Here is a 27,846-nt window from a genome sequence, read left to right as displayed (position 1 = left end):
AGAAGTTTTACATGTATATAAGAGTGCAATCAGCTGACAGTCGTGGGAGCAAACATCAAAAGTCAGCTCCGGAGAAGCACCTGAGAGTATATGGCTCCAGCAGACAGACTGGTTTTGGGCTGAGCCCCGGCTGCAGACGTGCAGCACAATAAGAAAATATCAAAATTTAAGAGGAATCGGTTGAATCATTTGCTTTACCTGTTTAAGATGTTTCTTAAGCTCGTTGGCTTCAGGCTCTGGAAGAGGCGGTAGAATCTCTGCATTGGTGGGTGCTATAACCTGGAGGCATAAAACAAACCGTCAAAATTTAGATATGAAAGAAAAACAGTTTTTAAACATTAGATTTTCTGTCAGCTTAATCCAGACATCAAGAAATTAGAATTGCCTTTGCCATCCAGTCAAGATAATCCTTTTTCAGCCCCACAGTGGGGAAATTTGCAAATCTGCAAGTCAGTGTTGGTCTAGAGCAGGGGTGTCAAACTCAAATACAGTGGGCCAAAATTAAAAACTGGGACAAAGTGCCAGACCAGACTCAATATTTATTGAAAATTTGACTACAATTGAGCATGTTTTCCCTTCTCTCCAGATATATAATGATAAACTCATATGGAAACAAACGTTTTGCTTTAACATTGAATCTGGATCAAACAAAGCTTATTAATATTATAAACACATGAGCAATCAAATTACAAATAAAAGACATCAGTGGCATTCGTTTCTTATTTTTATTTAAATAAATAAAATAAAAAAAATTGTATGCTCTATCTGTAGCCTTTCAAGTTCATTTTCAGTGGAAACCTTTTTTCACAGGCCAACAACAAAACAACCAAAATATATATATATAATTTTCTTCAATGAAAATCCAACCAGGTCTGTCCTTTATATTCGTAAACAGATACTCTGCCTCCCACCTGTCTAGAAAGCTCCTGTTTTCAAAGTCCACCTTTTTTTTGGCCATTTTTTGGGAGAGATAGCTTAAATTTGCCCGAGGTGACTGACAGCATGAGGTTGCCGATGACTGTCAACAGAGGAGGAGGGGACGCTTGCAAATCTTGATTGATGTGCCAATGCACTTGCAGTGCATTCTGGGATTTGTACTATTACCAGTGCATGCGCTATATACCGGCGGGCCAGCTCTAATAGACATTTGATTTTATCTCGTTGGCCAAATATAATTACACTGTGAGCCGTATTTGGCCCGCGGGCCTTGAGTTTGACATCACTGTGCTAGACCAATATGTAGCCATTACAGTTATGCTTCAAATACTGCTGCAAAGAAAGTACATATTCTAACAGATGAATGCTTCACACACATCTTCATGTTGGAGACCTGAGATTAGTGTCACAAATTCAGTATCTCTGATGGTGTTTATTTCTCTTTCTGTTCCTGAGTTAAGATGCCAAGTAATGTCCAGAAAAGAGTTTCTGCAGAACATTGTGATGTCACACTGAAGCTGATCTTTGACCTTTTGAGTATAAAATGTCATCATTTCTTCATGTTATCCTCTTAGACATTTCTGTTACATTTTTGTCATAATTAGCGTCTAAATTCTTGACCATTTTTGGTCGATTTTTAATTAAAACATGTTTTGTAAGATGACTTTGACTTCTAACCTTTGATCAACAAACTCATTTGTGCATTTGTGCTAAATTAGAGAAAATTCCTGCAAGCTATTCTTAAGATATTGACTTCACGAGAATTAGACAGACACAATGTTAGTGACTTTGACCGTTGACCACCAAATTCTAATCGGTTCATCCTTGAGTCCAAGTAAATGTTTGTGCCAAATCTGAAGAAATTCCCTCGAATAGTTCTTTAGATATCTCTTTCACAAGCATGCAGCGGATACAAGGTCACAGTGACCTCTGATCACCAAAATCTAAGCAGGTCATCCTTCAAATGGATGTTTGTGCCAAATATGAAGAAATTCCCTCTAGGTGTTCTCGAGAAGTATCACATTCATAAAAATGAGACAGATGAGGTCACAGGGACCTTGACCTTTGGCCAAAAAAATCTCAACAGTTCATTGTTGAGTAAAAGTGGACGTTTGTGCCAAATTTGAAGAAATTCGCGCACATAGTCCTTGAGATATCTCTTTCACAACAACTGAACGGATGCAAGGTCACAGTGACCTCTGATCACCAAAATCTAAGCAGTGTATCCTTCAAATGGATGTTTGTGCCAAATATGAAGAAATTCCCTCTAGGTGTTCTCGAGAAGTATCACATTCATAAAAATGAGACAGATGAGGTCACAGGGACCTTGACCTTTGACCAAAAAAAAAAAAAAAAAATCATTTCATCATTGAGTCCAAGTAGATGTTTGTGCCAAATTTGAAGAAATTCCCTCTAGGTGTTTTTGAGAAGTATCACATTCATAAAAATGAGACAGATGAAGTCACAGTGAATCTTGACCGTTGACCACCAAATTCTATTCAGTTCATCCTTGAGTCCAAGTCAATGTTTGTGCCAAAAAAATTCCCTCACATAGTTCTTGAGATATCTCTTTCACAACAATTTGAGGGACGTTTATCCTTCAAATGGATGTTTGTGCCAAATATGAAGAAATTCCCCGTAGGTGTTCTCCAGAAGTATCACATTCATGCAAAAGATGAGGTCACAGGGACCTTGACCTTTGACCAAAAAAAGTGGGTGTTTGTGCCAAATTTTAAGAAATTCCATCTAAACATTCTTGAGATATTTCATTCATGAGAACTGGATGGGCAACATAATGCCTCAGGACGCGGCTGATTACTGACCTTGCTGCTGTCAAGGTCCACGAGCCAAACATCATCTGGCATTTTGAAATCAGCTTTGTAGAGGAAGAAGCTGGCTGGTACACCTATAATGTAAGGAGTGGGAGCAAGAAGGAGCTGCAGGGAGGAGAAAACATACCAGTTAGCAACAATATGATGTCACAACAACAGACAGCAAAAAGAAAATGGCATGAAATCATCAACTTTATTGAAATATGTTTATACAAAATGTTAAAGTCTGTGTAAAGAGAATTCAGAGATTTGTTTCAAAACACATTAGAAATGTTACAAAGACACTTTACTATATAGTACTGAATTGTGGAGTTTGACGGTTGACTGTTTTTCACCATTTCCCTGTTTTAAGATTTTTTGGGCAGGCCTAAAACCATAGCTCAATGACACACTGGAGCTATACTCAGCATAACCGCGCCCCTGACAATGAAGCAGTATGAAAAGCATCATTAGCATAGTACTGCGATTGGGCGTGGCCTCCGCTCCTCCAGCGGACACGCCCCCAGTGTTTCAGGTCAGAGAACAGTGTGCATTTTTTCACCATTTTAAGACCTTCTTTCACACACCTGGTGTTTTTTTTAGGTCATTAAAATTTGGTCAGATGTTTAATTATACATATATCTGTGATGTGACAAACTCAGAACACATTTTAATTCTCACTTTACACAGACGTTTACACGTTTACCTGTTCAGCAGAGGCCATGCAGGTTGGCAGTAGGGGGATGACGGGGAACATGTACTCCAGAGGGTAGATCATGGCCACAAAGGCCATGACGCTCATAGACAGAGCATTGTAATCTCTGGATTGAAGAATGACCTGAGAGAAAAAGAAACATGAAAAAACAGTAAAAAAAAAACTTTGTTTTTCTTGTTTTCTTGTTCTTGTTTCAACACAACCTTGTGTTGGGTGTTCACTTCCCTTTTCTGTTCAAACTGTCACATCTTAATAGACAGTTACACAGCTAGTTGACTTCTTCCTCTGGTGCTCACACACTTAATAGTCACATGTATCCATATTTAAGGGTTTGTATGGACTAGGGCAAGTCAAATTCAAGGACTTTGCTTGTCAGCAGTTGTGACACTATAGTTTGTAAAGTTAAAAAAAAAACTCAGTCAGTTATCAGTACAACAAATGGTCCAGTGCTCTAAATAAAGAAGGCCCTCACATAACACAAGGATGTCTATGCAGTAAAAAGACGCAAATACTTTTGAAATTGGTGCTACATGACCAGAGAAAACAGAGAAAAAGGACTCTTGCTCAAGAGTTAAATTGGTGAATTAGTGCCCAATTCGAATACTTTAAGCACCTTGTATGAACCGTCATATTTGCTCTATTTTACTGTGATATAAAGCTGTGAACACCCCAATTTTCTCTCGGCTTCATAACGGCAGTATTAAAAAAAACCCTGAGCTTTTATGAAAAATTCATTTGGCGACACAATGTGCAGGAGAGGAAGTCACTCTGAAAGCTTTCAGACAGCACTTAGTTCAGCCTGACTAAATTTAATGATGTATTGAATTCATCTCCAAAAAACCCAAAATGGATGAATACAAGATGGCAGGGTTTAGATACAGGTCAAAGATGTATTTGCAGTGGTCGACCTAATTTAAGAAAACTTTTTGATCAGTCTGTATATTGAGATGAATTTGCTCACGGACGTCTTTTGGGTGTGGGGAGCTAAAGGGGGCCCAGATAACTTCTATATTTGAGACACACTGACAAGAAAACAGCATTTCTGCAGCAGGATGGTGTTTGTATTTAGGTTAGCTGTAAATGAGCCTGTGCATCAATGTCACAGTAAACCAACAGCAACACAACACCGGCAGGATTTCCATTACATCCCTCCTGATGCTCGTCTCACGTTAAAGATGAGATAGACAGACAGTCTTTCATTTTAGTCACTTTTTACCCACCATGCTTTCTCCACTCTGCAGGGAAATGGCTTCAGTGAGCCCAGATGAACCAGCAAATGTCTGATGAAGGTCACTCAGGACATTTCTCAAGAATGTTTTATATCCAGACGAGGACACGCAGCTGGACTCCAGAGGAAACCACTGACCAATCACAACATACTAAAAATAGCTTGTCCTTTCTCCCTGTCTTTAAAAAAAAAAATCCCACTGGTGATTTGGTTTCAGCTGAAACCAGCCACACATCTTTTCCTGGTCTCAAATATTCATACAGTACACAAAAGGTCATGACAGGAAAACAGAGGCAGGCTCATGTGATACCTTGTGCTCTAGCAGGACGCAGCTGAGGACCTGGAGACAGGCGTCCACGCCCAGCAGCTCTAAGGGCAGGTGCAGGGGGAAGTCGACCATGGAGAAGCGAGAGTTGTCAGGCAGGGCGAAGGTGAGAGCCCGTTTGAGTTCGTGGGGCAGGACTTCCACATCCACACGCCTCTGACCCGCCACTGGTACAGGTGAACGAAGCAACCGGTACACCCAGGACTCAATCTCCCGCAGGTCCGCCAGCAGCTGGCTGCCTTTCTCCTCCACCGACAGCGCCCCGGTGAACACCCGCCACATGGTGTCCCTGCGAAGGACACAAACAAAATGTTTACTCAGAGTCAGTACGTTTACATGTTTAGTCACGCTACGACGCTACCGTCTATGATTTAGATCAACTGTTTATTAACAATAACTTCAGGGTAGAAAACTGCAACATATAATCAAATGGCGCTGAGCAAACTCTGCCTTCATTGATTAGTTTTACGCCTAAAAAACAATATCCGTTTAATGCTAGATTTAGAATATTTTCACTGCTTTATCTTGTCATAAGACAGCCCTTCCTGACAGGGATTTCAAGCTGTTATATAAAAAAAAAACACCAGACTCCACTGAGAAAAAGTCGTTTTACTCCACCACCGATGCCTCCATTAGGGGAATATAGTGCACACTTAAACACCACATTTATACTCGTATTTTGTTGAATTTTAACCCTTTTAATGCATGTTTTTGTCATGATTCCACTTTAGATGACCCAATTAATTATTTTCAGTATACAACATGCAAAGTAGATTTTTTGTTTTTGATGATCACAGCCTGGGATATGTCAGTGATTTGCAGCAACACTGATTGTGACAGTGCACCTAGTAGAAATAGCTTGGATTTTCTCCGTATGCCAAATATGGTAAAAATTACATCACGAGGGGGAAAATAGTAAAAATGACAAATTCTAAGGAAAAAGCCCAGAATGACACCCAGAAATATACAATTGATGTTTTTAATGCTTTGATGGATGTGGGATCAAAAATTGCATTTTGAATGGGTTTCAATCGCTCGTTTTTTTGCTCTTAACAGTCTGAATGTAGGAGCTGAGCCGCAAAATCAAAGACCAAACAAATATACACAATCTTGCAAAATTGTATGCCATATGCATGAACACAGCCAAAATTATCAAAAAAAAGAAAAGGGTTAATATTATACTTATACTTATTATACAGCAACCACAAGGTCTTGGTAAATGACCAGCGAAATTACAGATTGAAAACACAGGAGAGGCTCTTAAGCAATTATTGAAATTTCGATGTGAAAACCCTCCACTCTACACACACACGGTGTCAATAAACCCTCTCGAGAGTGTATACTCGGTGCGTGTGTGGCAAGGAGGGAGATAAATCATTAGTCCTCTGGAGCCCTCCCACCAACTGCAGCTGCTACCCAAAGGCAGCCAGAGACCTCAATCTGTCAGAGCCGCCATAGCACAAAACGCTCGCAGCCATTATGCAATGGCTCTCCTCATTCTCTGTCATCGCCACGCCACTTTTCAACCAACCATGTCGGGGGAAAATAGATTCTCAGGTCTGTTCAGCCTTTGGCTCGAATGGCCTTTTCGAGGCTGTCAGAGGAACCACAGATCTGTATTGATGATATGTGGATCTGCCGCCGCATTTCACGAGAAAAAGGGAAAAAAGCTGAAGGTGTGAGATTAATTGTGCCTTACAGATTCCTAAAATCCCTCGTAGGAATGACGAAAGGAAAAATTGCATTGGCTCTACAGTAATAAATAAATAACTGGAGAAAAACATATGCGACCAACAGTCATGCTGGGCCTAAGCCAGTGTGAAGTGACAGCCTAATTAACAGTCTGCCACGCCCAAACTGCAATTTATCGTGTCACCCATGGCAACAGAAAAACAAATACAAAGAGCTGCATCTTAAATAAAAAATTAGTCAATCAACCCTGGTGGTTCATTAGGAAAAAAATGTTCATATTGTTTGATAATCACTTTGCTTCAAGTCTACTAAGCAAAATATTGTGCTTAATGCCATTTCTTCATAATGTTATGTGGTTTACCAAACAGCTTCTTCACACTTTCATTTTTTGGTTTCATCCTTTTTAAACTTTTATAGTGATACAAATAAAAAGCAGCTCAAGTATCAACAAAATGTACATGTATCCAACTGAACTAAACCCAAATACACTACTTCACATACATGATTATATAACATTTACTATTCTTAGAAACTCTCTTTGTACCTCAGCTGAACCTGTACCACTGGATTCAATAATATTTGCTGTAAAACAAAACCTTTTAAGTGCGCTGCGAATATTTTGGTTGTGAGTATTTATCATCGAGGTGGAGTGTGATAGCATCAAGTGTACTGTGAAAACATGACACGAGCTGCAGATGGCCTGCAAAACTGCATGGAGCCACAGACAAAAGCTCTTGTATCATTTCTGCAACACAAACATACACATAACAGGTGGACAACCGGAGAAGCAGATGGGGGAGAGAGAAAGCAGTAGGCACTGCAGAAAACATCAGCAGGAGCACTGAAAAAAACATCAGATCTGTGCTATTTTTGCAAACTTTTCTAGCCTTGAGAATTTTAAACCATAACAGAAAAAGGATTTTAAGCAACTGTATCATCCTTGCGTTTACGTGCTTGCTAATTTGCATGCAATTTCATATCAGCATGAGTGCAATGATGTTATTCAGCAGCTTACAGATGATGAAGCATGCGTTTTCTTGAGTTTTTAAGCAATCCTAATCCCCATTCTTTTTAAAAGAGTATATGTGTTTATATTAGATGATCGATACATCTATTAGGTTTCAACTATTAAATTATCACCAACTGATTTTATGTTTAATTAATTGTTAATTAATTAATCAGTCCGAGTGATTTTTTTGAGGAAATAAAAAGTCAAAATTATCTGATTCCAGCTTCTTAAATGTGAATATTTTCTGGTTTCTGTTCTGGCTTGTGGACAAAATAAGACATTAAAGGATGTCATATTACGCTTTGGGAAACAGTGACGGACATTTTTCAACATTTTCAGAAATGTAACCCTTTAAAACCTGACTTGATTTCTTAAAAAATTACTGAAAGAATTTACAGGTTACAAGAAAATTACCTGAAATGTAAAAATAAAAGTAAATAAAGTTGTTATTTTAAAGATAACAAAACAAAATAACGATATATTAATATGTAGATGAAATAGTTAATAAAAATTCTAATAATTATTCTGGAGATTTTCCCTATTTTTTTAATTATTAACTCTTATTGATTTCAAAGGTTTAAATGCAAGTGCAAGGTGTCTGAAGGCAGCACAGGTTGGTCGTTCCAGGTTTGAAAGGGTTAATATATCAAACAACGAATCGGTTAATTGAGAAAATAATCAACAGATTAATCAAAAACAAAAAAATAACTGATAGTTGCAGCTGTGGTTTATGTACAGATTTATAAGGGCCATATTTCATTAAACAAGACTTAGAGCCCACAGTCCAAAACCTGCACATCTACTGACCAAATCAATGACTAATTATTGATGGTGTGAGAGTAAACGCCATATTTATGATTAAAATCAAAGGCTTTACGCCCTTCGTGATATGAATGTGCTCATGGCAATCTGCCTGACGGCGAGAATTTGTGATCAAAGTTGACATTTGACCGAAGGGTGACATGACACAAAAGGTCATGAAGTGTCAAAAGCAATTAATGTTCATCATCAGTCATGCATAAATGCGTTTAGTATTTTCATAGCAATCAGACAAATTTAATTATTTATAGTATATAAAGTTTATCTTCATAGAAGCCCAGAGAACTTTGATGAATCATCTTTAAAGTTAAATATCCATAAGCAGGGACAAATAAAACAGTACACGTATGTTTTAATTAGGGCAGTGAAATTGTTATTTAATTTGAGATTTATCGCTGAATTTCAATAGTAAATCACAATTAATCACATGTTCAAAATTTCAAATTTTTTTTAATTTTATAACAGTTTTGAAGTCCTTTTTAACAAGGTGAGGCAATTCTTACCAGAATGTCTTTATTGGAAATCAAATGAATGCAGAGAAATTTACTCTATGATTTTGAATTTTAGTTTGACTTATTTGAACAGTGTGGTCTTTAAACCGTGACTGAGAGGAAACAGCTTGACTAGAGTTTGTCGAAGGAAGAAAATAGCAGCACATGATTAGTGAGAAAAGAAAAAAAACGTATTATGTTCAGACTGCATCAGGATTTAATGCTGAAAGTTATAGTTTCAATGTGTGCTAGAGTGAAAAGGTACAAGAAAAATATTTAAAGCATCACAATAAATCTTAACTCATTGAGTGCCACTGACGTATATATACGTCATTCAAAAGCGCTTGAGTGCCATAAGTCAAAGTGTGTTTCCGGCAGCTGGCACATGGCGGCGCGCTCACGCTCCCTGTGTGTAATTTTGGGGGTGCTGAGATTTGTAGTTGTAGTACAAAAGACGGTAGATCAAAGCATGAAGTGGAGTAGACGGGATCAGAGAGCGTAGAGAAAGTACCGATCTGTACGGAGGTGATTCGAAACTACAGCAACGAAGCTACGAACTGCCCCCCAAAAATCAGAGAGGGTCAAGTGGCCAGTTTCGCCAGTGGATGCTGAAGAAACTCTCATGGATCTCCAACAGTGTACAAAGCAGGCCCGGTCGCCCAAATACTGGACTCCGGTTCTATTTTTTGGGTTTTCTCTCTCTGAACTTGGGCCATAATTTGTTGCATTGTGCTGTACTTTGCATAGTTACACATTTACACACATTTGTAATACAATTTTCAGATGTCTTTTATGTCATTGAAGGCAAAATTATAACATTCAAATCACTGTTTTGCTCGACAGACTCCCTTTCACAAAAATGCATTTTTCTCAGCTTTCTAGAAACAAAGTGGCCTCTTTGATGAAACTCGCCTCTGTTCAACTTCAGATAAATCAAAAATTGAACAAGGTGCAAACAAACGTTTTTGTCCATGACGAAAAAGAGAGTTTCTCCTTTCATTTGAGCTATTTGGTGTTTTCAGAGTCTTTGTGCAAAATATTCTGTGGGTCTTGAAAGATGACTCAAAATGACCAGAAAAGCTGGCACAAGCCACTTTCCATTATATAATAGGGCTGGCACTCAATGAGTTAAGTAAGAAAAAAAAAGCTAATTTTAATCCTCACCTCTGTGTGGCGCGAGGGAGCCCCGCTCGTTGAGTTAGCCTCTGACTGCAGCAGTCCACCAGCCTCTTGAGAATATATAAGCATTCCCTGAAGGTGGAGAAGAACGGGTAATGGCTGAGTATGCACAGCGAGGTCAGCGTGCTGTTGCGGTTCCTGGCCGCCAGCTTAGCAGCGCTCCGTCTGTGCTGTGGGGACTTGCCGGCATTTAGCTCGGCGCTCGGAGGCCCGCTCTCTTCTCCAGAGGCAGGCGGAGGTGCAGAATCAGCATTAGCAGGTGGAGATATAGTAGACTTTGGACCTCCGCCGCCACCATCAGACCCTTCACTAGCGGTGTCCGCCGCCTGCGCTGTTGTCTCTGTGTGGCCGCTCTTGTCCCCACGAGTTCGGTGATGGCCGCGCTGAAAAGAGCGGTAGAAGTTGACGCAGATTCCATAGCGGGTGATTCCTGAGTCCTTGTCCGTCAGCGTGAAAACAAATGAGGAGTCGTCACGGAGGCTGACCCGACGCTGGCGTATACTCAGGCAGCCCTCTGGTTGGCAGAAAAACACCACGTCCGGTGGGAGCGGGAAGTCGTGGTGGTCCTCCAGCGGGTAGCGGCGGAGGAGCTGAGGCGTCTGGGCCACACTGTCACTACTTGGTTGCCTGGAGGAGAAATGACAAACATTTGTTTTGTTTTTAAAGTAGTCGTAGTTCTTTGACCATCATAACGTCTGTGTGGTTTAAAAACTCTGTTCTCAACAAAAAAGTGGTCAGTGATGAGAGACGCATACTTAAATTCTTAATTTCAAAGAAGGATTCCCAAATATTTATATGGACAAAATTTCAAAACTTTTCCATAGGGCTGGGCGATACGGAAAAAAGTCTTATCATGATAATTTTTTCATATCAGTCGATATCGTTTTATATCACGATATACATCAAATCACTATTTCTGTAAAGCTTAAAGGTTCCTTTTACTCCTAAGTGAGTTAAAGAGTTAATTTTGGTTTAAATATTTAGTTTCTGTCAGACATTGAACATGACAAATATAATGCAGAAACGGCATCACCAACTGGCGGACCTATTAAACAAAAACAAAAAGAGGTCCAGGAATGGAAGATTACTGTAAAAATGTAATTTCACACAACAAAATGTAATGACTTTTCCAACACTTGCAATGATTTTAACTAACGACATGACTTCAACAGGCTTTGAAAACATGATTGTGAAATCTATGACTTTTCCAGGTTTGCCATGAGTGTGCGAACCCTGTTTAAGGAGCTGAATACAACATTAAGAGCATATTTGTCTGCGTAGGGCTCTAAACATGGAGGTGGCTGAGCTGGTGGTGAGCAGCTAACAGTGCTGACAGAGCTGACGGTGTTAAACTGTGTTACACTTCAGCTATGAAATAGTGGGTCTTATTTACGGTATTATCAGTGGTAACCGCTGAGCTCAGAGCAGAACAGCAGCAATGAGCTAGCAGGCGGGATACAGTCACAGGGAAACACGACAAACAGAGAAGCTCAGATTACAACACACACAAAGGCAGCATGACTTTGGGACTTTATTAACCCATTATATCTTTACACAGCAAACAGTTAAATCCCTACACATTCCCGTAGAGATATTCAGTGACTGGCTCTAAAAACTGTGGCTGAATGGACAGTTCTCTGATTTCACTGAGTTCATGTGAATCATCCTTTTCCCCTGCGGCTGCTGTGATTGAAACAATGTGCTACTATCCTTCATTATGCATGCTACATCATATGGGAGTAACTGCGGCATCAACTCCAAAGCAAAAACCTCGGGAGTGTTAATGACGGCAACTGCTGAAACAACCGAATGTAACGACTGAGGTTTTCCAAAACAATGCATTCAGACCAAAAAAAATCAGTGCCACAGTGCAAGACAAGCAGTGTTAAGGGTGAAGTGTTGATGAGTTTCTGCAGAGTACGAGCAGATTATTAAAATACCAGCGAGTTCAGTGTGTCCGCTTATCCAACAGCAAGCCACCAGGTGCTTCACACATCCTTTGAGCTTGAATTTGTACGACTCTAGAAAGTTAATCATGGCACCATAAACTTGTTTTCAAAGTTCAAGAATGTCAAAGGAAATATATAACCTCCCTCATGAGTAGGCTGACTCATACTCCTTTAAAACAAAATTGCTGTTTAAAGTCTTTTTTTAATCCTTACCTTGCACCAACTACCACCAGGTAGTCGAGAAGGCGAGGGCACATTTTCTTTTTCTCCATCTTGGATCGACCACGTCCCGTACGTCACGGCATCCAGGATTGATGTTCCCTCTGGAGTCAGTGGTGCCTTTCCATCACAGCTGGGAAAGTTCGGGTGTAAAGGTGAAACGTAGCTCCTTGATTATCATTGTAGTGATTCGAAAAACGACGGAGTCAAACCTGCAACACAAGAGAAAGATGGGGGAAATTAAATTGGAGGTGTGTTTGTTTAAGGTGTGTTTCTATAGATGCAATTAAAAAAAATAAACACTGGGGTGTAAACAAATGAAACAATGTGGCTGCATTATGAAGAAATCTGCTCTACTACCACAACAAACCGCAGAGCAACCACATGATCTTTCAGTTGCAAACTTGGGCTAAATATGGCCGTATGCTTTATGGGCTTGACTTTTTTAAATGTCAAAGACTAGAAAAAAAACTGTGCACTGTTACTCTAGTTTTGCAGCAGTCACCACTTTCCTCGTACCTGTCTCATCAACTACTTCTTTCAGTAATGATGTCACAAAAGCCCTCTAACAGCACACAGCAGCAGATGGTTCATACAGGGAAATTAAGGAATACTTCACCCCCAAAATGACCATTTGTATATCCTGAGTTATGTTGAATTTGTGAGGAAAACTTTGATTTTCTCCCATGCCTCCACGGAGAACAGAAAACAAAAAATTTTAAAGATGGAGGTAAAAGCGGTCTGCATTTAACAACAGAAAAACGTTTTTAAAACATTCATTTACAGACACAACCTGTGCAGTATAATCAAAGTCTAATTTACCTAATCAATGCAGAGTACTCCCAAACAGACACACTTTTCTAGCAGAGAACTTAAACTTATCTATTGACTCTGCTGACAAAAACAGTAATTTTACGTCGCTCAACACGCAAGCTGCTGGGCGACTGTTGCCTCCATCAGTTAGTTAGTTTTATTGTGTGACTTTTGCATTTATAAGGGTTAGTTCGGATTCAGCAAAGTCACACAACAACAAGCTTCTGATCGAGGCAGCAGCAGACAATGTTTTTATCGATGGAGTCTGGGTTTGGAGAAATCACACGCAGGCAGAAAGGCCTTTCTGTTTGGGAGGTGCTGAGCGTACAACTGGATGAATCAGACTTGGGTTATACTGCACGTGTGAGAGATGTAAACTCATGTTTTGATGTAGTTCAGCTTTTTTTTTTGCAACATGGGCCCATTTAACTTCATTTTATCAATTTTCAGTCACCATGGAGGCATGCAAGAAAAAACTTTTTCAAGGAATACGTCACACAGGGTGTCATTGATATACGAATGGTCATTTTGAGTACGAAGTATTCCTTTAACAGAGGCATAAAAGCTATTAAGCTTATTCATATGTATGAGATGGAAGATTTTTCATTTGAGAAAACACAAGAGAGGACAAAGGACGATGTTGCGTCGTGCTGTTTCTGATTGTTTTAACACAACATATCAACTGACTGACAACGAATGACACATCAGCGATGTTGCAAAATGAAAATGCACTGCATTATGGTTTATTGAGGTTGCTGCCGACGAAGAAAGAAAACTTAAACTCATCTTCTTTTTGTTTGACGACTCATCAATTGTGAAAAACCAGAATCCGGGATAAAAAGCTCTTGAACATGACAGGGATAGTTAATATCGTACGTTGTTTTCTTGCCATCAGACAGACAGCACTGTACTTCTGCTGAAAAAATCCCTGTCAATGTCACACTGACATTTTACTTTACAAGAAATGAGAGACGCTGAAGATGATGTCATATTGACGTTTTCAAAGCGTCATCATCGCTACCAGACAGAGCACAAGTCTGACAACAAGACAAAGCTGGTGGAGCACAGAAGATGTCAGACATGACAATGTTACATCAGCATCTCAAGTGCAGAACAATGTTTACATTTACGCCAAAAAATAAAAAGACAGAAAAAGCATCCATCCAAACCGTGGACTCAAAACTGCAAAGTACATTCCTATAAAACTTTAAAAATGTGTTGTTTTAGTGTTGATTTGTCATGACCATTACTCAGCTGCTTGTTTTTGTCGGAGGATAAAGAGGTTTCAGTAGAGGCTCGCTGCTCAAGTAAGCAGCTTAGGGGGCTTGGTGGAATAAGCGCCCTTCACGGCCGTGTGACTGACAGGTAACTGCAGCAAACTCCAGCAGCTCCTCTACAAATGGCTAAACACCACAGAGCCGCTCTCAGCACCAGTCCAGCGTCTTCACGCATTCAGGACGCCACAAGATGATGTAATCTTCACAGCAGGATGGAAATTATATCCTTCACAGAAACATAAAGTACAGCCGAGCAGCTATTCCCCGACAACATTACAACATCAAATACAGTATTTCCGCTGCTTCAGTGACAGGACATCGCAAACAAGCCGGCTGCGCTTCAAGACAAACAAAGCTACACCAATAATTTCACTGGTGATTAATCATGTCAAAGGAGCAGCGCTCTGAATGGACTGCATGTGAATTCATAAGCCATAAAACAAACAAACAAAGCAGGAGGCACAGAGGGTAGGGACTGCGTTATCAGCAGTAACTGCAGTATGAGCACAGTGCAGTGTGACAATTAGCCAGCCGGTGGGATACACACTCAGAGACTCATATGTACTAACAAGCATGTGCAGCCAGACCTGCTGCCACAACAAAAAACAGAGAGGCTCAGATTACTACACACACACACACACACACACACACACACACACACACACACACTACCACACACACACACACACACACACACACACACACACACACAGAGGGAGTGTGACTTCATTCTCTGCTCAGGACGCCATTACTGCAATATATCTTTACAGAGCCAGTAACTGTTTGCTGTTGTATTAATGCTCTGAATGCTGCATTTTTCGGGGATGGCGTCACACACAAACACAGCAGCTCTGAGCTCTCGCTGCTGCAGTTTCACTGCACATGCACTTTGCACTAGGGGTCGACAAATACTGACTTTTCAGGGCCAATACTGATTATTAGTCGTTAATGATTTGATAACTGATATTCGGAACCGATATGCATTTACACGAAAAATAAAAAATCTGTCTGTCAATATTTAGAATTTGGAATATAACAAACTCCAACACAACACTTTCTGTAAATGACTTTAGCAAATGTCAAATCAAAACTGAAACATTCAACATCATATAGAGAAAGTTCCCAGCAACTTTTTTTTATTAAGTTAAGAAAAAATTAAATAAAACAAATGAATGAATAAAAATTGCTCCCTGAGGTTTTACAAAGTACAACTTCCTCCTCTGACACTTTCTTTGCACACACAATTATATTTTGTATTACATGTTTTCTGTGATAATGTGACATTATCTAGTTAAATAGGCACTAATATACATTTCCACAACCAAAATCTGAACACTAGAAAAGCCAGGTCCCAAATTCCTGTTTCACTTTGTTGACATATAAAAGGTTTTTACTGAGAGAATGACAATTGTCATTAAAATACTATTTCCAGAATGATTTGGGGAATAAAATGTTCTATAAATCCAGCTATAAATGATATATGAACTTCAGGATATAGATAAGAATAAAACCGTGAAGTTTGGTGTATGTAAGTGCTACTGAAGTGGAGATTTTTGGCTCAGAAAATGAAAAAAAGAAACATTTTGTGAAAAACACCTTTAAAGATATGCACTGTAAAAATCCAGACACTTTTAGACAAAAGACACTGGGGTAATATTTTTAACAATGAGATATCACCATGAAAAAAAAAACTTCTCCAGTCAATTTCTTACATAAAACAATTTTTGCATAATATTTTTTAAAAATATTTTATGTTTAAATATGCACAAGAAGCATTATCTAATTAAATATGTGCTTTTTCAGAACACAAATCTAATCCAAAATAAACATCTAAATAAATATTATGGACATTTTCTTTCCACTAGTCTGAAAATGTGGAATAAAAAAATAACTATTTTCAAAAACACTTCTTATTTTCACATTCCCAAACATTTTTCACGCCACACTATTAGCTGCAGTAATGTGAAATGTTTCTGATATGCGCACTGAACTTGCCACTCCCCCACACAGGATGTCAGGATCAAACTCAAGCTGCTTCACTTACATCTGCATCTGTTTTCTGTTTTACCCACAGCCATGCAAACAGCACAGAAAGAGCATAACAACAGGCATTTTCATTACAAAGAGCATCTTGTGTCTGCAGTGACGTCTGCTAATAACACGACAGTCAGAGGAGGACTTGGTTTCTCTGTCTCTCCCACAACAGATTTCTCCCAGCATGATTGTTAATATAAAATGGCGGCTCTAAAAAGAAGTCCTTGCTCTCTTTCAATCTGAGGGACAAACACCAAAACCCGGCTGCTAACCCATACTGTTATATTACACTTCATACGTTAAAGAAATTAAAACACATCTGTCAGGACAAGTCCAAATTAGCAAGTTAATGTGTCTGGCGAAAGAGGAAATCTACTGTAACACCAACAAACGCCACAGTGAGAAACTCCACCCTGAAACACAAACACTGTACCCGGAGCGTGTTTCAGTGTCTGTTACAGGCTGTTAGTGCTGCACTGATAAGCTAATGGAGGTATAATTTAGTCAGCGGTTCATACTGAGCCTTTTATGCATTCCTGTTCAAACGGTAACCTGAGGGGAGGAGGACTACACGGCGTTTTCTGTTCGAAAATGTGCAGAGTTTAAATTGAACACCTCACTTTCAAGCAAGATCCAAGCCTGAGAGAAAATAATAACAGTGAATACTGAGGAGGTCTGCAGCGGCTTCAAGCTTCACTCTGTTGACGTATTTGTACATGTATTCATATCCAAAAGCAATTTAAAAAAAAAATGTATATTTAAAGATTCATAATCATCTTTTGTTGTTTAATTTTTTATCTTTTTTCCATTTTAAAAGCATCAATGTAAATAGACGAGAGGGAAAAAATACAAATTAAAAAAAAACAACCCACAAACAGAACAGAAAAAAAAACAAAAACAAAACACAACATTAATGAATTAAGTTTTTGGGGCGATCCATTCTCCAAATCAAGCCTGGAAACGAAGAAAAGTCAACAAAAACAAAAACTCAACCCCTCAATCTGCAAGTTAACAGTTGTTACTCACTGAAAAAAAAATATTTATAATATCAGGATGACTCGAGCTGTACACACAAATGCAGATAGTTCAGTACAGTGAGGTGTACGGCTCCTACGACGTCTTTAATCCTTTTATAAAAGACAAAAACTGACAAGCAAATATGATTCTCTGCGACTCTGCAGGTTGTCTATCATCGACTCAAATGATAAGATTCATAATAATCTTGAAACACAAGTGCAACATTAGAATTTGTGATTTTGTGCACACAGATGTTCCTGTTTTAGTGCAGATATATGAGCCGTATGCTGACTCCAGGTCGAGCAGATGTGGTGTCGTTGTTCGGCAGCAGCGTCACATTTCGGTGTCAATGTCCACTGGACACATTTCAGAGGCAGCTTATGTCAAACCAGCCTGAAAGACTTTATGCTGTTTTGTTAATTTCCAGTAGCTTTTGGACATCTGAGTGTTGCCAATGTTTCTCTCGCAACAGCTTAACCCTTAAGGCCCATTTTAATATCACACACACTCGTATCGCTCTGCGCACAAAATGGAAAAAATTATACATTTATATTATTTTCTACTTTTATTGAGTTTTTTTTTTTAAACCAGCATCAGTCCTAATCATAAATATCAAATATGTATCCAATTTCAGAATTTCAACCCTTTAAATGCCAGGTTTTTGTCATGATGCCAGTATGTTTTTAGATGAAAAATAAAATACAAAAAAATGAACAATTTTCAGTACACCACATTCAAAGTAAATTGTTGTTTGTGTGATTGATTGTCACAGTCTGGGATATGTCAATGATTTGCAGCAACATCGATTGTGACAGTGCACCTCGTGGAAATAGCATGTTTTTTCTCCATATGCCAAATATGATAACAATGACGTCATCAGGTGGAAAATAGTAAAAAAAATCATAAGTCAAAAGCCAGAATGAAACCCAGAAATAATACAACGCATGTTTTTATGCTTTGATGGCTTTGAAATCAAAATTTGCAGTTTGAATGGGTTTCAATGGTGCATAGTTTTGCACTTATCAGTATGAGTAATTTTAGACTTATTGTTGGAGCTGAGCTGGAAATTCAAATTAAACAAAAGTAAACAATCTTGCCAAAATTGTATGCCATATACATAAACACGGCCAAAAAAAAATTTAAGAATGAAAAGCGTGTAAAATGTTAAAAATGACGATATGTATCGCTGTTTTCACTTTGCATTAAAAAAATTTGGATTATTGATCACTGAGTCGTTTTGTTGATCCAGATCGATGTATTGTGACACCGATAACTGTAAGAAAACGCCGACTTTTCACTTGATATCGAGCTTCAGAGACGTGAGCAGAAACTGAGCACACACACATTACAGCAGACAAATGGACGGCGTGTAAAGTCATGAGCGTGTCTCTCCGGACCCACATCCTGACACAGGCTGTTATTAACCCCGGTCGCCGCGGAGACACGGCCACAGCTGTGTCCTGTGGACATTAGAGGTGACTTTATCACAGAGTGCTCCAGATGCATTATGGGTCTAATTATCTCTAATAGGTCTACTTGTGAGCAGAGGAGCCATTCACAGAGGGGCAAAATCCAAAAATGAACTGGAGCATGATGCCATCAATTGGTCAGATTTTTACTTAATTACTGAATAGATCCAACACAGAGAATGATTACGACACGTTAAAAAATAAAAGAAAAAAACAAAAAATAAATAAATAAATAAAAAAAATAAAAACAGTTTAGACGCTTAATTTATGGAATATTTTATCATGTTTACGAAGAAAATAAACTCGCCTGTACTTTATAGGGGAGGGGGAAATATTAATAGTGTAGTTTTTTGATATTTTGTGTGGCAATACTGAATTAATGCACCAACGCCGAGTATTGATTTTTTAATATTAATATTGCAAATACAACTGACAACAGACTGACTCTGCTTTACTGATTCTCTTTGTTTTATTTATTTTTATTTTATTAATTTTTGTCCTCCTTTTTTTTCATGTCGCTCATTTGTTTGTCCTTTCGCTTGTTTAAAAACCCGTCCCATCTGTCCCATCTTGCCTCTTCTCACCTGTTTTGTCTTGCTTCACCAAATTGGAAAAATTAAATAAAATATTACAAATACAATAAAACTTTTGATAGCCTCATAATTTTTTAAAAAAGTCCATAAGATACATTTTGATGCAAATTAAATAATTACAGGAGGATGAATTAGGGCTGCTGTCAGAGACTCCTCAGTCGACCGAAACAGCTTTAAGTCAAGCAGTCGTGTTTTTTTTTTTTTTTGTGGGGTGTCGGCTACTTCCTTGGGACATTTTGGTCCTCAGATATTTCTTCAGAGTGCGCGCTCTTGACTTTGACACTGCTCTTCAGTGCAGGCTGCTGCTGACATGGAGGCAGCTGCCTGGAGGAGGAGAGGTTTTGCACTAGAAAGCTACGAAATAACGTGATCTTCTGCCTTAAACCTGCCCTAAAATTTCAAACTCTAACTCAGGCATAATTACAGTGAAGTCCAACGATGACTAGACTAAAATATTGCTGATCTTATTAGATTAAACAGATTCTGGCAAAGATTTCATTAAAGAGGAAATCTACAGTAGAAAAAAGGTAATGAACTGTAATATACTGCAACAGATATTATTGTTATCCTCAGCATATTGCAAAAAGTTTAAAATGGAAATAACGTGGTATTGTGCCTTACGTATCGTGATAATATCGTGTCTTGGGTAGAGTTCAATCAGTCAAACTTTATTTATGTAAAACCTTTAAAACAACTCGAATCCCATTCAGGATTTTACATTTCAATTCAAGACACAAAAACAAGAACAACGTAGGAAATAGCCAAAAACGGATTCTCAAAAAATGGCTCTTAATAAACAGAATAAGTGTAAAACTTGTGATAGTAAGACACTACATAAAAGCCAGACTAATAAGATAATAATTTACTGTTCCAGCGTTTTGGAGCATAATGGCTAAAAGCAGAAATCACCACATTTTTTAATTATATTCTGTGGATCAGCTAAAAAAAACAGTTTCAGCGATAAACCAGTCTTGAGGTATACCGTGATGTAAAAGCTGGCGATTATCACACTGTGTGCATTTGTTATATACGATATTAAAAGAAACTGGATTGAGAATCTCCCCTTTATTTTAGTTATTTATAAAACTGAGACTTTCACACATACTTGCATTAAAAAAAATGGTTTAAAGTGTTAATTATAGCGATAAAATATTTATTTAACCGAAACTAATCGTTCTGTTTTCATTCCTTTCAGGGTCATTTTAACAAAACACTGAAAATGCATCTCTAATACCTGTCGGCTCATGTAAAACACTTTCTCGTTTTCTTCAATAAAAATATTTTTAAAAAGGGTCATTCTGACTGATAATAAAAATGATTCTGTAATGCCGTCAAGCCGTAAAACCCTGATATTTTTCAGACTGTTATCGCACCCCGAGAATCACAAACCGCTGCAACCGTGCTCATGGGGCCTCTGCTAATACCTGACGGGGTTAACATAAGGAATGAGCAGGCTGACTCACACTCTGCAGCGGTATACGATGTGTGCGGTGCCATACACAGTTCAAACAGCACCACATTATGAGCTGAAACACGTCTGGGTGAGTCAGCTTAATGTCAGCAGGCGTCACATTTACTCAAATTATTCAAAAACACTGCAAGTCTGACACTCTGCTGCTTACTTCTGCATGTCAGTGAACAAGAAGACCAAAGTAAACCGTCACTTAACATGCAAGGTTATCTGCTCTGAGAGACATTGTGTTGAAACGTTTAACCGCTCGTTCTTCACACTATTCTGGCTTTATCTGCACAACTCTGAGCGGCTAAATACAGAGAGGAATACGTGATATATTCCCACAGAGAGGGCTAGGCCTCGGCAGAAAACAGATCGAACCCTCTTTATCTTGCAAAACCATCAGGACAATGAATCTACGTGCAGGTCTGGCAACTTGAATGCTTCCTGGTGCAAAGCCAAAATGGCTATTTTATGAAAGCAGCAGAGCTGGAAGCAGAGCAGGAGGCAGACTCATCCAGCACAAAGACACAGAGCAGGAGCGCAGCATTATTTTTAGATGACGGTGGATGGACTACGCCACTTCACTGATTGTATTTAATGAACAAGCTTGAACCTCTCCCTCTAATTACAAAAAAAAACCAGATAAAACATTTACCACAACACGGTGTAATCTTCAAAAGCAAGATAATGATGCGGGTTAACACAACAGATGAATGTGGTCAGAGTGGTCTGCAGGGCGGCACTCGCTGCTTATGTAAGCACGGAGACTGGAGGAGAAAGATATGATTCACAGGCCTCCAACATGGACAGCGTTTCACGCCAGTCACAGGAAACTGCAGCAAGCGGTGATGGAGGAGGCTCTGGTTAAATTAGTTTTACCTCAGAGCGATGGGGTGTAGATTGAGAAAGTATTGATCATTGTTTTCTCACTTCTAGATTTCAATCTTTTCTTATTGAAGCAATCGGACGCTGTTCCACGGCTGAACGAGAACTTTTTGGTCGCCTGTCGATAAAACTGGTTAGCGCTAAATGAGCGGGGACTCTCCAGGCACACAGTGACCAAGTGTCCTCTCTATTTATGTATTATTTTTTTAAAATGCCACATGAGTTTCTAGCTCGTGTCCAGCTTATGAACCCCATTTTTGGTCCGAAAATTCACAAAAATAATCAATAAATCAATCCTATAGGTTCATTTTTCTTTTGACAGTAGTGTTGCAATGGTGCATTTCACGGTACAATATATTATTTAACAATGACTATTGCATTATATTCCTGTTTTTAATGTTCATTCTGTGTCTACTTTAATGTGAAGCACTCAGTGCATTAAGTTTCTTTATCGCAAAGCACTTTGAGCTGCGTTTCCTGTATGAAAGGTGCTTTATCAATAACATTTTATTATCATTTTATTTTTATTATTATTATTATTATATGGGTTTTGTATTCTATCCCATGTTACACACTCTATGTATTCGATCCCACCTATTTATATTATTGATAACATCAGTTTATTGTAACTTTATTGTAAGGTTTATATTATAGCACATTAATTATTGCATTCTATCCTTGATTTTATGTTTATTCTTCGTATTTTAGGGGAAAACACTTGCATGTAATTTCCTTATTGCAAAGCACTTGGAGCTGCATTTCTAGTATCAAAGGTGCGATAGTACATAACAATGATTATTGTAACTCTCTTAAATTTTCCCTCTCAATTTAATTCCTTATAGAAGATACGTTTCTAGCTCACGTTCAGCTTATGAACCCAATTTTTGGTCCCAAAATTCACAAAACTAATCAATAAATCAATCCTATAGGTTCACTTTTCACTCGTGTTGACAGTACACTTACAACAGTTCGACATTTTCACGGTTCGATAATGAATAATGAAAAAGGAAGGGTTATTTTTAGCTGAACAAACGTTTTCTTGCTATAACTGAAACTTTAAATAATTTTTTAAAATACATGTATGTGTAAAAAGTAGGGGTCGACAGACATTGCTGATACTGATTATTACTAGTTAATGAGACCGATCTGCATTTATAATAAAAATGAAAATCTTTCTGTCAATATTTAGAATTAGGAAAATAAAACAAACCCCTATACAAAACTTTATTTAAATGCCTTTGCTAAATGTTTAATTAAAACTGAGACTTTCAACATAAAACAACAACTTTTTCATAAAGTCAAGTGAAAATTTTAATAAAAAAAAATCAATAAATAAAAATAGCTCCTCCCATGCTGACACTTTTTTTGCACTTTGTAATTAATTTTATTGGCAAACATTAAAATAAAAGGCCAATACGATGCAAAATATCGGCTCCATAATCTTTCGACCTCATGTAAAAAATCTCCCTTCTGAGAATAAATCTAATAAAGGTGAGATTGTAGGTAAATTGTTAACAGCTGCACTTGTTTGACGTGTGATCATGCAGGCACACGAAGCTTGAGGATGAAAATTTTTTAAGAAAAGGGAAGGGAGCTCAGCTAAATGTGCATTACATAACAATGACATGCACATCTTGTTTATGTTACAAAATAAATCAATATACTGACAACTTGGTTAAAATATCGCACAAGTCAATATGCATTTTGAGGAGATCCTGACCAAAGCAAATAGACTCCCGTGTACGGTGACGATGTTTTATAGTCACTGTTTTATTGGTCTGTTTCTACATATATTAACATCCAAGTTAAATTTTACTTCAGGATCAATGAAGCTGATAAAATCTGATCTTAAATTATAATTATGAGCCTCGTCTAATATTGCAGCTGACTTTTCTCATATTTTTGACCTGATTTTTTTGAAGAAAAAAAGGAACGACAACAACAAAAGTACATTTCATTATATATCAAAATGTATGTTAAAATTTACACTATATATCAAATATTTAGCAGCAGGATGATATAGGTTCCTTCGCTCTATACTACTTCTTCTTCGCCTTGCTGATACTGAAAGCCATCTCTGTAATCCAATGTCATGGTCATTCAGTCCATTTATAATTAAATTAGCTGCCTTATCTCTCATCAGTCACGCTTGTTTTGCAAACTGCGCTTCCTTAATTATTATTATTCATTGTTTTAAATAGATCTTATGCATTCTTTTTATTTATTAATTGAGCGTACAACTATTATTATGAGGTGGGCTTATTTTCTTTTTAATATAAGGAATTCTATGTTTTCTAATTCATATTATTGGTATTATCATATTAAAATGGCATTTATCTTATTTTACATTATTTATAGCATTCTGTGCTTGCAACTGAAGCACGCGCCCATTAATTTCCTTACTGTAAAGCATTTTTAGCTGCACTTCTTGTATAAAAGGTGCTATACAAATAAAATTAAAATAATTTTTATTTTTTTACGTGGGTTTTATTTTATTTTATTTTAACATTCTTTGTATTCTATTTTCGTCTTTTTTTTTTATTATTAACAAGTGGGGTTTATATTGCTTTAACATCAATTACTGCATTATTTCCCCGTTTTTAATGTTCATTCTGTGTCTATTTTAACGCGAAGCTTCTTGTTGTGAAGGATTTTGAGCTGCATTTCTTGTATGAGAGGCGTTATACCAATAAAATGGTATTATATAATAATAATAATAATAATTATTATTATTATTATGTGAGTTTAGTTTTACATCTTATGTTACGCACTATATACATTCTATGTCATCTTATTTTTATTATTAAGAACATCAGGTGCATTTCTTGTATGAAAGGTGCTATACCATTATTGCAATAATTACTGCAAATTATTTTTTTTAACTTAATTTGTTTTTTAAATTTTATTTTTATTGTCTTTATTCAATGGGTTTTATTTTCCATCTCACGTTATGCATTCCACTCTGATCTTATTCTAATAATTATCATTAAGTGGGGTTTATCGTATGTTATATTCATGTACTGCATTCTAAACCTGATTTTTAAGTATACTTTAATGTGAAGCACTGGGTGCTTATAATTTCCTTATTGTAAAGCAATTTGATCATTTCTTGTATGAAAGGTGTTTTTTTGCCATTTTGTTAAAGTTGTTTTTATGTAACTACAAAGCATTACTATAAGCATGATGGTTTTACAATGACATACTCTATCAATATAATGAGTGCTTCCAACAGATATCAGGTATTATTATTAAATTATTTCTATCCCTTTCTTTAAGTATACTTTCATGTGAAGCATATGATTTCCTTATTGTATTAGTATTAGTGTACAATTTCATGTGAAGTACTTGGTGCATATAACTTCCATATTGCATTTTGATCAGCATTTTCTGTATGAAAGGTGGTACACAAATGTTTTTTTTTGGTATATTATTAAAATTGTTGTTGTGGAACTGCAAAGCATTGCTGTAAGCATGACGAGTTTACAATGACACACTATTTCAATGCAATAGGTGTCAGTTAGTGCTAATATTAGTAATCAGGTATTAACTGTATTCTGTCTGTTTTTATGCATACTTTCATGTGAAGCACTCGGTGCATATAATTTCTGTATTGTAATTTGCATTTCTTATATGAAAGGTGGCTTTTTTTGGGCTATATTATTAATATTGTTGTTATAGAACCTCAAAGCATTGCTGTAAGCATGATGATTTTACAAGCACACACTATTTCTATTGTTATTAAGTGTATTCTATCCCTATTTTTAAGTACACTTTAATGTGAAGCACTCGGTGCATATAATTTCTTTACTGTGAAGCAATTTGATCAGCATTTCTTGTATGAAAGGTGGTACACAAATATGATGTTTTTTGCTATATTATTAAAATTGTTGTGAAACTGCAAAGCATTGCTGTAAGCCTGATGAGTTCACAATGACACACTATTACTATTACCTGTATGCTATGCTTATTTTTAAGTATGCTTTAATAGGAAAGAAAAATCGTGCATTTAATTTCCTTGTTGTAAAACAATCTAATGAGCATTTCTTGTATGAAACACTTTTTTTGCTATATTATTCAAATTGTTGTGGAACTGCAAAGCATTGCTGTAAGCGTGATGATTATCATTACCTGTATTATATCCCTATTTTTAGGTATGTTTTAATGTGAAGCACTCAGTGCATTTAATTTCCTGTTGTAAAGCAATCTACTGAGCATTTCTTAGACAACACTTTTTTTTCTTGTTATATTATAATTTTTTGTTGAGGAACTGCAAAGCATTGCATATTACCTGTATTCTATCCCTATTTTTAGGTATGCTTTAATGAGAAGCGCTCAGTGCATTTAATTTCCTTGTTATAAAGCAATTTAATGAGCATTTCTTGCATAAAACACTTTTTTTTCTTATGTTATTTTTTTGTTGTTGTTGTTGTGGAACTGCAAAGCATTGCTGTAAGTGTTAAGTTTACAATGACACACTATTTAAATGCAGGAGGTGTCAAATACTGCAAACGTTAGATATCAGGTGTATTTTACTACCTTAATGACCTAACAGGCTCACAGTGGAGATTAGAGTAACGACAAACGATCAGAGGAGGATTACATTCACAGCGAAAAACGTGATAAGGCGATGCCAACACCTCCTGATAGCTCCAGGAGAGCTGGCCGTGTGTCTTGTTAGCTGTTTTCTGCATGTATGACAGCTGTCAAGGCCTGCATGTCCTACATGTTCACCCCTGAAGATGCATCCTCTCTGCAAACCTCCACTCTGCTAGCTTTATGCTTTTTCTACGTCATGGATGGATTAGCTAGCAGGCTAGCTGCCTGGCGTTAGCCGCTAACAGTAGCTTCACCGATTTTTATCTTAAATTAACAAACTATAAAATATAAAAAAAAAACGGTAGCGACTTTAGAAAAATGTTAAAATATCACAGACATAATTGTAGTGGGTGTGTTTGAATGATAAAGCGGTTAAAAAAGAGCATCCTTACCTGGTGGCATTAGCCAGTTAGCTGCTAACGTTCGCTGCGGAACCAGCTGCTGATGACGGCCTGGGTGGTGGGTGCCCTCCGCGGTCACGGAGGGGGGAGAGGCGGCGGTGTTTGTCCGAATTCAGCCTTGTTTTTCTCTTTGATATCGCGGTGGTTCTGGTTGAAGTGTGCAGCAGGTCCTCCGTGTGGCTGTCTCTCGGCGTGAGTAAGTGATGCGGGGTGTGTGTCCGCCTCTGTGCTCGGTGAACGGGAGCTCCGTCAGTGACAACCTGCCTTCACAACATCCTCCTCCTCATCATCATCGTCTGCAGGGAGTTCCGCATACTGAGACCTAACGGAAGCGACAAACAAGCGCAGAAAAAACACTTAATGCTCCACACGGGACCGAAACGTTACTGTGGCTGCGGAACCAAAAAAAAAACTATTAAACTCAAATAATACGTTGCAGTATTTTACATATTTAATCACCTGACAGGGCCGAACAAAGCATTTTTAGGGCCCTGTGAGCATGAGCTGTAATGAGGCACCCCGCTATGCAGTCAGATCAATGAAATTAATTTAAAATTTAAAAAATAAAAATAAAAAAATAAAATTTGAAACCGAAAGTTTAAGTTTTGATCTTGAATTATATTTAAAAAAATAAAAAATGGGGCGTCGGTGGCTGAGTGGATAAAGCAGGCACCCCATGAATAAAGGCAGTGTCCTTGGCAGCGGCCTCGGGTTCAACTCCCGCTCTCACGCTATTAATGTCTTATCTAATAAAGGTGAAAAAAAATAACCTTAAAAAAAATCAAAAACATTTTCAAAATTAAAATAATGTTAATTCCAATTTAATACGATACAATTTAAATTTAAATATATCTCTGGCATGCTTGTGACATACGTACCTTTAAGGGGCCAGTGTCACCTCCCAGATGATGTTAGACGAGCCCCGACTCTGG

At 37.7% G+C, this 27,846-nt stretch overlaps 1 protein-coding gene across 8 annotated transcripts in view; it reads right to left on the bottom strand.

Moving 5' to 3' along the window:
- Nucleotides 1-27,193, bottom strand: part of madd (MAP-kinase activating death domain) — an 83,282-nt gene extending 56,089 nt beyond the window's left edge. For all 8 annotated transcript variants that reach the window (XM_042490588.1, XM_042490595.1, XM_042490630.1 and 5 more), the window contains exons 1-7: nt 26,906-27,193; nt 12,368-12,585; nt 10,191-10,832; nt 5,001-5,304; nt 3,454-3,585; nt 2,760-2,873; nt 199-279 (exon numbers count right to left, since the gene is read on the bottom strand). In XM_042490588.1, coding sequence (XP_042346522.1) covers nt 199-279; nt 2,760-2,873; nt 3,454-3,585; nt 5,001-5,304; nt 10,191-10,832; nt 12,368-12,426 — 1,332 coding nt within the window. In that variant the 5' untranslated portion in view covers nt 12,427-12,585; nt 26,906-27,193. The remainder of the gene's footprint in view (nt 1-198; nt 280-2,759; nt 2,874-3,453; nt 3,586-5,000; nt 5,305-10,190; nt 10,833-12,367; nt 12,586-26,905) is intronic.
- Nucleotides 27,194-27,846: the final 653 nt, after the last annotated feature.

This window comes from Plectropomus leopardus, chromosome 1, assembly GCF_008729295.1.
Source record: "Plectropomus leopardus isolate mb chromosome 1, YSFRI_Pleo_2.0, whole genome shotgun sequence".
In the NCBI taxonomy this organism is placed as follows: domain Eukaryota; kingdom Metazoa; phylum Chordata; class Actinopteri; order Perciformes; family Serranidae; genus Plectropomus; species Plectropomus leopardus.
The sequence above is the reverse complement of the archived record's forward strand: the minus strand, read 5'-3'. Positions and strand labels throughout refer to the sequence as shown.